Below are 12,771 nucleotides of genomic sequence, written 5' to 3'. Positions count from 1 at the left end.
ATTCTGGAAATTTTATCTTATCAAATTCATAATGCTAAGGAACAGTCATCCCTCTAGAGTAAACTGTTTCCTGGATGCCCTTGACTTTCCGAACAACTTTGCCGAAGACTCAAACTTTCTATCTCATCTGGCTCGTAAGATAGTATTTGTTTCATTTATTTAATTGAATATGCGTACTAGTGTAACCTAGTGGCAAAATTAGGAATCAAAAAATTTGATATTTAGATGTCCTTTACTTTATTTTTGTTCTTTACTTACTGAAGACTCGAACTTTCTATCTCTTGTGGATCGCAAGCTAGAACTAGTTCAAAATGCTCAGTTTTACATGCTCACTAGCGCCGCCTAGCGGCAAAATCTCGAACCAAACTATCTGTCTTCCGGATGTCCTTGACTTTCTGAACAACTTTGCCGAAGACTCGAAACAAGCTAGAACTACTTCAAAATGCTCAATTTTGCATGCTCACTAGCGCCACCTAGCGGTAAAATCGCGAACTAAACTGATCGCTTTCCGGATGTCCTTGAACCCCTGAGCAACTTTGCCGAAGACCCGAACTTTCTATCTCTTATGGATCACAAGCTAGAACTAGTTCAAAATGCTCAATTTTGCATGCTCACTAGCGCCACCTAGCGGCAAAATCGCGAACTAAACTGATCGCTTTCCGGATGTCCTTGAACCCCTGAGCAACTTTGCCGAAGACCCGAACTTTCTATCTCTTATGGATCACAAGGTAGAACTAGTTCAAAATGCTCAATTTTGCATGCTCACTAGCGCCACCTAGCGGCAAGATCGCGAACTAAACTGTTCGCTTTCCGGATGTCCTTGATCCCCTGAACAACTTTGCTGAAGATTGCTTCTTTGCAAGTCGTAAGGATCTCGAGATATAGCAATGTGAAATAACCTGTTTTGAGGTGATGCTAAACTTTTTGGGGGTGATTCATTATTCAGCTGAGTGTTGCAATACTTATTTCAGTGAGTCCGTATTAATGACGGGTAGTGTAGATTTCTTGCATATTATAATGTTGTTTTAGCGTTTATAACCTCCAGTATCAATATCTACCAACATGCTATCCCCTTATCAATGACACAATGACTGTAAATTAACTTCAATATGTCTCTCTGTAAAAAAAATCTTACAAATCCCTATTCGACTAAATGTCCTTTCGACCAAATGTCATATATTTCTTAGAGCAATCAAATTCCTTTCGACCAAATGTCCATTCAACGAAATGTCCATTCGACCAAATGTACTTTCGACCAAACGTCATTCGACCATACGTCATTCGACTAAATGTCGTTCGACCAAATGTCATAGCCTTAAATAAGGAAGATTGAATAGTGTTCTTACCTTTTTTTAAACTTTCATCACTATCAGTTTTGTATTTTTCAAACAAACTTAGAATAGTTCTTCATTTCAAGTGTCGGCATGAATCCTTATTCTTATTAAAAATATTTTTTTAAACATAGTTTTCTTTTCTTGTCAATACTAAATATAACCTTTGTATAGTTCGACATTTTGAATGCTGACTTATCTTTTTAAACTTCGATCTTATAAAATATTTTCGCTGTGAGACAAAATGCAAAACTAGTTTTAAGTAAAGTCATAGTTTTCCTCCTTATCCATGGATCGCATCATCGACCAAAGGTGACTCCCAGATTGTTTTCCTTCCTCACTGATAAACACCCTTCCTGTGGTGATTGTGGAGGTGCAGAAATATTCTCGGTCTCTAAAATCAACAATCATTACACCCTAATATTCCTTCCCCACTCCAACTGACTGTAAGGACTTGGACGGCGCCGTAATTGATCAATAATATGAGATCTGCTAATGCTGAGGGGCCCAGATAGCCGTAGCGGTAAACGCGCAGCTATTTAGCAAGACCAAGCTGAGGGTCGTGAGTTCGAATCCCACCGGTCGAGGATCTTTTCGGGTTGGAAATTTTCTCGGCTTCCCAGGGCATAAAGTATCACCGTACCTGCCACACGATATACGCATGCAAAAATGGTCATTGACATAGTAAGCTCTCAGTTAATAACTGTGGAAGTGCTCATAAGAACACTAAGCTGAGAAGCAGGCTCTGTCCCATTGGGGACGTAACGCCAGAAAGAAGAAGAATGAGATCTGCTAAAACTGTACTCCGATAACTCCAAACCCTTATTCATTTGGATCGAAGTGCAATTCTTACCAGCCCCGATCAATCACGGAGTAGCAATCATTGACATATATGTACAGTCAGCCTATACTATGCTAATTTTCCAAAATACAATGTTAGAATAATCCATTGTTATCTGTCAAATCGTAAGCTTCAGGCTAATTATCAGAACTCCAAGTCTGAAAGACTTCTTGTAAGAGCTGGTGTTCCTCAAGGCTAGAACCAATATTATACAATATTTTTACATCTGACTTATCTGAGTTATTTTTGTTAGTCTTTGTTTGCCTTACTTATCTAAGTTAGTCTTTGTGTTCAAGCCAAATGTAAATATGTAAAATATCTTTATCCGCTAATTTATAAAAATAAACAAAACTTTGTATTAAGGACAAGCTTTTGATCTTTAAACAAATGTTCAGACCAGTCATATTGTATGCTGTACCAATATGGACTAGTTGTTATAATACCAGGAAGAAAGCTCTGCAGAGGATTCAAAATAAAATTTAGAAAATGATTCTGAAGCTTCCTCCCTGGTATACTAATGAGTTACATAGAATATCCAACGTTGAATCATTTGAATAAATGTCGAACAAAATTATCAATAGTTTTAGACAAAAATCGTTGCAATCTTCTTCTGCCACGATAAATGCATTATATATCTTGGTAAAGTTAGGTTAAGTTAAATGAAAGCGTTTATTTTTCTCATAAACAGGTGAAAGCAACTCAGCTGTAAAAATTCTGAACTACTACGGTAAATGAAATGTAATACTTTGTGAACATAAAATGAGGTTTTAGTGAACCATGATAGGATTTGTGACAGTAACTTACCCAAATAAAAACAAACCTTACGCATGTAACAAATTCCATGTGCAACGCTAATATCTAAAACAAACTCACCTGGTCTTGCATATTCTCGATCTCCCGGGCGTCGCTGTGAACCAGTAAGATACCCAACGGTAAAGACATCACCGCCAATCATTACCGTGAAGCTGGTTAAAATTATCAGCACAACTGCCACGAACATTAATTCACACCTAGCACCGGGAGAATGGTGTCGTTTACACTTATGATTATTGCTGCACTGTTGACCATGCCACCTGTCGCTTCCAACAACCGCCCGATGGTATTTCTTCGGCTCCCTGTCTTCTGCTTCATAACTAGCTTCCTCGTCTGCTTCTTTCGGTGACACACTGCCTTCCAGCTTCATACTATTTCACAATTTTTACGTCTTATCGCACAGCCAACCGCGGCGAGGTTTGACCTCCCAAAGCAATGACACTCGACGAACCTCACTATTGACACTATCACTTCCAGAGCCAAGCACAAAATTTAACATTTTAAGGCAATCGCACATTTTTCGTGTATTTCATACCAACGGCGACCTTTTCTTCGGCAACCGGCGTCAATCACTGATTATTTCCGTTGTGCGTTTATTGCCCTGCCACAACTCGACATTTTTATGTGGCTTTAATTGATATCAACCCGCCAGCACAATTTCCATCGAACATTTTTCTTCACACATAATTAATTTCACTCGATTTGATATAATTTTAATTGATTTTGCAGCACTCATTGCACTACCCAGCTAGTTAAATACAAGCACATACGGCCGATGGCCTCCAGGCCAGTTGAGCTGTATCAGTTTCAGTTAGGTGTTCTGACTTGCAGCCTGTGGACTCCGCCCAGAACAAGTCCGATTAGTGAAACGCCTGAAATGAGAGAACACAGGAAAAAAAATGTTCGCGTAAGTTATCGTTGCTTACAACATGTAGGTAAATGTGCTTTACAATTATGAGTTGTTTCTTGTGTGATACAATTGTTATTAATCCAACTGTTATTAACCCCCATACCTGAAACATTATTTTTTTTACCTGGAAAAACTTTTGAATTACAATAACTTTTACGTTTTTCGATAATTTTACATAAAAAAATAACAAACTCTCAACAAAAACTGACGATTTGATCATTGGCATTGATTTAATTTACCCACTGAGTAATGTTAAAGCGCCGGTCTAGCGTACACGGAGTCGTGAGTTCGAGTCTCAATAGAACGCGTATTTTTTCGCAAATTCATGTCTCAATTTGTTCAGATTAAAAGTTCCCAAAAGTATAATTTGCATTGTCTTTAAATATTTCCTTTTTTTTCTTTTTTTTCATAGATTTCTTTAGAAACTCCTCAATATAGTAACATTGAAATTCACTGGATTTCTAGCTGGAATTCTTTTGAGTATAATTTTAAATAACTCCAGAATTTCAAGCAAAAGTTCTGCATAAATTGTTAAAGGTTTTTTATGTAATATCTAGAGTAATCTCTAGAATGATCCAGAAATTTATACATGGAAAATTTCTAAACCATTCCAAATTCTGCAAACTTTGTTGAAAATGCTCAAAAGGTCCTTGTTTTCTTTCTATCTCTCTTCCTTTATAGCTTCCTTCTTTTCTATCTTTCTTCCTTCTTTCTAGCATTACGTCCAGACAAAACAGAGTCTGATTTTCAGCTTAGAGTTCTTTTGAACACATTGGACACCTTTTGCATGTGCATATTATTCGTCAGGGAAGTTCCGAAAATTTTCAAACCGATAAGATCTTTGACCGGCGAAAATCGAACCCACGATCCTCAGCTTTTTGGAACAGTATCCAAAAATTATCTAAAGGAAATAACTTCAAAGAATCCCTGAATCCATTTCTTGGGAAAATCCTGCCTAAGGCATTGCTTTTAGATGTTCCTAGTGAATAATTTAAGGGATAGTTTATACAGTCATCCCTCCATGAGTCGATGTTCCATTACTCGATATCGACTCATGGAACCATACTAAAAACATAAAATCATGGTTACTATGATGGTCCCTTCAAACAGCTTTCCAAAGAATAGCTGTTCCATGACTCGATATTTCCATGAGTCGATGGTCCCTCCAATATCGATTCATGGAGGTTTGACTGTATACTGATTTCTCGTTGAATTTCTTGTAACAAAATAGATATTGATAAAATACACGTCCTTTCGACAATATTTTAAAAAAAACATTACTATTCAAATACCTTTTTGTGTTAAAAAAAATTGAAGCTGCTGGTAGAGGGATTATTCCTTATTCAAATAATGCTCGGGAATTGACTTTGAATCCTTCACCGAAAGATTAGATTCAACCTTATAACCTCGTTTGAAAGTAACCTATCAGCAGACCTTATACGGCAAAACACATTGCTCGTGCTAATACTCCTAACCCACATGGAGCAAAATCTAACGACACACAGAGTTTGTAACCCCCACAATTGATCCTTGGATTAGGTGTGTCGCGTGAATTGGTTGCATTCATAAAAACATCAGCCTTTCGCTTTTTTTTTTTTTGCTTTCGCGTCCAACTGTCTACGGCTAATTAAAACATCTCATTATCACATACACCTTTTTTTCCTCCATCCCGTAGTAACCTTATAGGATTGTTGACATAACCCACACTGTGTGGTGAAAAAAATCAACCAGACAAGCGGTGACGGCAGTTTTTTTTATACCTCCCATAACCATGCATGACTAATCGAGTGCGCGAACAGCTGGAAGGCGAAACCGGCATTAGATACATACGTCATCAAACTCGAAACAAGCAATGATCGGATTATTTGCACATTATTAATGAAGGTGCCAAATTTTTAATGAGGTGCTAAATTATGAAACAGTGGAAAAATTAAAAAAAAAAAAACAAATGATCTCATAAAAACAACGGGAGTTACCCTTTTCAATTTTTGCAGGACCTTGAAAAACGAACTCTGATCAGAACCTTTAAAAAGAGACTAAGAAAAATATTCAAAAAGCTGCACAGCTCGATTGTTAGACAACTAAAGAAACAAAGTTAGACAACTAAATAAAGATTCCAAAAAAAATACACACAGTAAAATTTTTTTTGCATTAAAAAACATCATTTTTGTCACAAAAACTCAAATATCTCAAAACCCTATCGAAATACCAATTTTTTGAGGGAAAACGGTCCATTATATTAGCTATCTACCATAAAAATTTGGTGATGGTAAGCCAATAAACAAAAAAGTTATGACATTTCAAATATTTCACAAATTTGATTTTTTTCTATACAGGTATACGACTAATTTACCTGCAAAAAGTTTACCTCGTAGAGAACAAGGCGGGTCTATACCCAGGTGATCTAGTATACGTAAAGCAGGTCGGTTTTCTCGGCGCTGGTTTTCTCCACAAAGTTAAAATCTGATTACACCTGGGTATAGACCCGCCTTGGTAGAGAATAGACTTTGTTAATCATATTTGGGAGAAAGCGAGTAACTTCAACAACATCAAAAACATGATAGGTACATACCATGAACATACTCACGAAAAAGCTAAAAATATACTACCACTATGGTTATAAAAGATTTAATTGTAAAATTTTTCTTCAGTCAAGCAAACGACGCCAAACTAGTCAGTAAAAACTTAAAAGTGATTTTGTTTATTAAAATCTAACGAGCACAGGGTTGGGAAAAAATCTGAAATTCACTCTACAGTAGCCAAACAAAGCCAATCACAGTCAGCGAAGCCAGTGAAACTCACGCCCATCGCTGCTGTAGGCAAAATGCCTTGAAAATTACAAAACACCCGTTGCTAAGGGCAACCCAAAATTACTGTAGAAAAATGTTCTATTTCCCGCAGCATTTCCCGCATTTAGAACCTTCAATGACACTCATGATTTACAAAAATCGTGCACCCAACATAGGCTACTTGATGAGATTCGCGTTTTTGAACTACTGTAATGGGAGAGCCACGTGATTTTCGCGAAAATTCAAGCCTACTACTATTACCATTCCCAGCACTGAACGAGCAACATGAGTAGTCGCTTTCTCAACTGTTGCAGGCCGTTTGCAGAAAAAAAGTGTTCGAAAGAGCTACGAAATCTCACCGAAAGCACCATAGATAAACTGAAAGCGGCTGGTTATGCTCCAATGTCTACATTGAATACAAATTTACGCATTTGTACGTCCTGCCGTTTAAACGTTGACAAACGGGCAATCTGTACATCATCGGTGGATCAGGTTGCAGGAAGTTCGAAAACAACAACAACCGATGAATTACTAGATGCACCGACAACAACTGAGGAATTACCAGAAGTACCAAGTGCAGATAGTCTTGCCACGGTACCATCAGCGACATCTGTTTCAACAAATCAATCAGAAGATGAGTGCATCCAGAAGGTCAACATCGAACGCTTCAACGAAGGGATAGCTGGAATAAAAGTGACTCCGATTAAATGGACGAAGATGGGTTACGTCAATTATCCCGAGAAAAAATACCGTGAAATCAACGAAGCTGTACGAATAAACCTCTTCAAATTAGGACCTGAGGATGTGGAAAATACAGACTACGATGAGGTAATTATGAATATGAAGGAAAGGTTCTCGAATCTAGCCACGACAAGGAAAGAAAAATTATTGATTTTGTCGATGCTGCCAAGCTCGTGGTCTATTCAAGACGCCATTGATGAGTTCAAAACCAATAGAAATACAGCAAAAGAGGCAAAACAATTCAAAAATAACTGTCTTGCAACCAAAAATGCTAGGTCGAGTACTTCATTAACAGATGAGACAAAAGAAAAAATAATTCAATATTTTGAAGACGATGAAGTAAGTAGAGCTATGCCTGGCCAAAAAGATTATGTATCTGTAAAAAAAAGATGGAAAGCATCAAGCAATCCAAAAACGATTAATGATGACTACTTTGAAAGAAGCGTATACACGCTTCAAGGAAATTAACGAAAATATTAAGGTAGGTTTTTCCTCATTTGCAAGCCTTCGTCCAAGGCAATGCAAGCTTCTATCCAATTCAGGAACACATAATGTTTGTGTGTGCACAACACACGAAAATATTAACCTAATCTTACATAGTTTGAAAAGAATCAATTTATCAAAGGATATTAAAATGTTAACTGGTAGTCTTTTGTGTGAAAATACAACATCAAATTGCTATCTACGATCTTGTTCGGATTGTCCAGATTCTTCATCATTGGAAAATACTTTATTCGCTGAGTTTGAAGAAAATTATATTGATCAGTTATCATTTGAGCAATGGGTGACCACGGATAGGTGTGACCTAGAAACTATTGTAAAACCTGTAGATGAGTTTGTGTCATTTTTTTGCTTGAAATTAGAAAGTTTAATTCCTCACGACTTTATTAAAACGGAGCAATCCCGCTTTTTTAAAAATACGAAAAATACATTACAAGATGGTGAATTTTTAGTCATTTGTGATTTTTCTGAAAACTATAGCTTTGTATTGCAAGATGAAGTGCAGTCCCATCACTGGAACGTACAACAAGCTACAATTCATCCATTCGTTATTTATTTCAATGGAAGTACGCAAATTGAACATTTTAGTTTTATTGTAATTTCCGAAGATTTAAGACACGACTCAGTATCTGTAAATTTGTTCATTGCCAAAATGATTAACTTTTTACGCGTTGATAAGGATAAAGAAATCAGAAAGATATATTTCATGTCTGATGGAGCAGCATCGCAGTACAAAAACCGTAAGAATTTTTCGAGCCTATGTCAATTTAAATCAAAGTACGGAATTGATGCAGAATGGCATTTCTTTGCTACGTCACATGGCAAAGGTCCTTGTGATGTTATTGGAGGAACCATAAAGCGCATGGCCACAAGAGCAGGTTTAGCCAAAGAACGTGAGCATCCAATTAAAACTGCAAAAGAACTATTTGATTGGGCGAATCGCAGAAAAGAAGAAGATTTAACAAAATTATCATTTTGTTTTACTACTACTGAAGAGTACGAATTAACGGCATCAGAGCTCAGCGAGCAATATAATAACGCGAAAACGATCCAAGGAACCCTAAAAGTTCACTGTTTCATTCCATTGTCAGAAAATAAAATTAAAGCAAAACTATACTCGAACTGTACTGATAATGATGCAAAAGTGTTCGATATTGTAAAAAAATTGAATAACAATAAATAAATAAATAAGTATTAATAAAATGTTTTCATGATCTCATAACGCATACCCAAATCCAAAACTTTTAAAGTTCATATATAACATTTAGAAACTCATCGATCATACTCTAAAAAAAAATATCCTGGTAAAAAAAAAATATTTTCGAGTAATCTGTTAATTCATTTTAATTTATACATATATACATATACATATAATATTTTTACATATACATAATATTTATACATATAATATACATAATACTAATGAATACATGAAAACGACCTGTTTAATTCACGCAAGGCCCTTAACAATAAAATCAGCAACAAACTGCGGTTCCCGTAATAATTTACACCGAAAAATTTTTTTTTTTCTACTAAATGTGAAAATTGTGACATGTTTGAAATGTCATAACTTTTTTGTTTATTGGTTTACCATCACCAAATTTTTATGGTAGATAGCTAATATAATGGACCGTTTTCCCTCAAAAAATTACGTTGGTATTCCGATAGGGTTTTGAGATATTTGAGTTTTTGTGTCAAAAATTATGTTTTTTAATGCAAAAAAAAAAATTTTTTACTGTGTGTATTTTTTTTGGAATCTTTATTTAGTTGTCTAACTTTGTTTGTTTAGTTGTCTAACAATCGAACGAACCGTTTTTGCTGTGCAGCTTTTTGAATATTTTTGAACCATTTTCACATACACCCTTTTGAAAAGTTAGTCGTGGCTCAACTTGAAGATTTGATATCGGAAAATGACGATTTAGATGGAACTGGAAAACTGTGCAAAGTTTCAGCTCAATAGAAAAAAATTAATTAAAAAATTTACCAAATGTTGGTGCTGTTGCTTGGAATCACTCTATTGTATCTTTTAATTTCGCTTTTACGCGTATTTCGACTCTCACATGTAGTCTTCAGTGTTAGTTACTCGCATCCACTTAAGAAATAATTATGTTGTTTAGCGATCCCCAATATTTTAGTATTCTGAATTTGCTTTTAAATTTGAGCCACAAACTGAAAGCCTGAGCCTGAAAGACTGAAACTGGATCAAATCGATCAGTCACAGAACTAGACCATCTTGGATTTGCAGTAAAGTTTTCACATGTGTTCGATATGGTAGAGTAAGGGTTTTCCATAAATAGATAGAAATTTACTCAAGAATAACTTTTGGCCTATGTGTTTTTATTTGCATTTTATTACATGACTTATATGATTTTGCAAAAAGACTTTCTTTGGGACAAAATCTCACGATGGAGACTTTTTTGATTTATTTATTTATTTATTTATTTATATGTATTTCTTCATCTAACCTAGGTCTTAATGAAGTATGGCTGGGAAAGCCTGAAATAGGCATAAAACCCGCATCTTTTTGAAACAAGTAACACAACAAATTACAAGAAAGGACACTTATAATCTGAAACTAACAAACAAAGTGTTAAAAATCTAATATTACAAGATAAATACATTAAATAAAATCTAAATGTTCGAAAACTTCATTAAAACGAGCAACCATGTGTCTAATAGGATCATATTGCCCGTATCGGCTATTGCGCGCATCCATACTGAGAAAGTTGCGTCATCTCAAAGGGCGTTCTGGGACATAGATACGCAACTCGTGCAGTATAGCTGGAACATAAATTTCGCCTTTGAAGATCTTGCCTATGAAACTAGATTGCATTGAAACTTTCCTACTTTCCAAAGTGTCCAACCCCCAAGTAGAATACATTGGTGCTCATACGGAGGAAGATGAATTCTTTTACGCCACGGAAGATTCCTTAGAGCCAGTCGCACGAACTTCCGTTGCACAGCCTCGAAACGATCGATCCAAACTCTATTGTACGGGCACCAAACTACTACAGCAGCTTCCAAAATAGAGCGAACTAAGGCACAGTATAATGATTTGAAGCACAAAGGATCCGATAAACCTTCTGCAATCTTAAATATATTACCAAGCTGCTTGTTTGCTCTAGAAAAAACGTCCTCATAGTGCGGCCTGAATGTCAGCTCTCTAACCAGTGTCACTCCAAGATCCTTAACTTCGTTTTTACGTTCCAATGTTTGACCAGACAACGAATAATCGAACTGGATTGGATTATGTTTTCTGCTAAAAGTGATTGAGTAGCATTTCCTTACGCAGAGCTCAAGTTTATTACGCCTGCTCCAGCATTCGAAAGAATTTAAGGTCGCCTGTAATGCCAAACAATCTTCAATGCTACTGACCACCATGAAAATCTTCAAGTCATCTGCATAGAGGACTATTCTTTCGCGAGGCATAATGAAGGCAACATCGTTGATAAACAGAGAGAACAATAGAGGTCCTAGATTGCTTCCTTATGGCACTCCTGAAGGAATAGCAAAAGAATCCGAATGAGCTGCCCCAATCCGTGCTTTCATAGATCGGCCGGAAGGATACGATTCGAACCATCTAACGAGGCCTGGCGACATCCCCAACTTCTCAAGCTTTCGAATGAGAGTAGCATGATTCACACGATCAAATGCTGATTTGAAATCCGTATAGATGACCTGCTTTCCTGTATCCATTGACTGAATGCACAACGAGGTAAACTCGACAAGGTTAGTTGTCACTAACCGTTTTGGAAAGAATCCGTGTTGAGCAGTAGAGATGTAGTTCTTGCATGATTCGAAAAGAGCGTTATTCACTATTATTTCAAAAACTTTTGAACATGCTGTTGAAGATGTAATTCCTCTGTAGTTGGCAATGTCACATTTGTCGCCTTTCTTAAAAATCGGAGAAAGCCAAGAAGTCTTCCACGCAGCGGGAAAGGTTCCTCGATGTAACGAGCAATTGAACAATTTCATCAATGGCACTAAAAGGGAAACTAAACACCTTTTCAGCAAACATGACGGGATTCCATCTGGTGATGCTGAGTACTTAAGCTTTCGTAAAGCTTCAAGAACATGATCTTCAGTTATTTCAAAGATACCGACCTCCGACGAAGTATTGCGTAAGGCCTCGGCTACTTGAGATGACGAGACATCTACATCAGAAAAAGCAGCCTTGAAATGCTGTGCAAAAAGGTTGCACTTTTCAGCAGCGGTTTCCACAGTAGATTCTTCGTAGTGCATTACAGACGGTAATCCATCTTCCTTTCGCTTAGACTTCACAAAATACCAAAAACGTTTTGGATATAGACGAAGATTCCGTTGAGTTCGATTAACATATCGAGCATATGGAAGACAATTGTAGCTAACATACTTGGTGCTGGCCAGCCCAAAGCGTCGTTTTAAAAGTGGCAAGCGACTGCGTCTGTATTTCCGCAGTGCTGATCCCCTACGTCTTGTCAGTTTACGAAGGTAAGGATTTGTCCAAGCTGGTTTTGAAGGAGGGCGCTGAACCGGAACATGTTGTTCGATGATTCGCAGAACTTCATTGCCAAATGTGTCGACCATGTCATTTAAGCTGCGAACAGAGTCGAGGAATTGCCAATCGATTGATGCAAGCTCATTGGAGAGCACATCATAATCTGCTCGATGAAAATCAAATCTTCTACGTTCGTGAACGTGCTCAAATTTCACCGGCATAGTTATCCTAATGCCGATTTCTAAGGCTGGGTGAGCTGTGTTGGGTACCACGAGCGATTCAACTGCTTGGAAGAGACGATATACAGGTAGCGTTCTTTCATTCATTGATTCATATTACGGATACACGGGTAAAAATGCGGTACTCTA

General features: G+C 36.9%; 1 protein-coding gene across 4 annotated transcripts in view; it reads right to left on the bottom strand.

Moving 5' to 3' along the window:
* Window positions 1-12,771, bottom strand: part of LOC5570582 (guanylate cyclase 32E) — a 169,667-nt gene that overhangs the window by 71,535 nt on the left and 85,361 nt on the right. For all 4 annotated transcript variants that reach the window (XM_021849030.1, XM_021849032.1, XM_021849033.1 and 1 more), the window contains exon 2: window positions 3,046-3,857. In XM_021849030.1, coding sequence (XP_021704722.1) covers window positions 3,046-3,355 — 310 coding nt within the window. In that variant the 5' untranslated portion in view covers window positions 3,356-3,857. The remainder of the gene's footprint in view (window positions 1-3,045; window positions 3,858-12,771) is intronic.

The sequence above is a fragment of the Aedes aegypti genome, chromosome 3 (assembly GCF_002204515.2).
Source record: "Aedes aegypti strain LVP_AGWG chromosome 3, AaegL5.0 Primary Assembly, whole genome shotgun sequence".
Lineage (NCBI taxonomy): Eukaryota > Metazoa > Arthropoda > Insecta > Diptera > Culicidae > Aedes > Aedes aegypti.
This window is presented reverse-complemented; position numbering and strand designations above follow the sequence as displayed.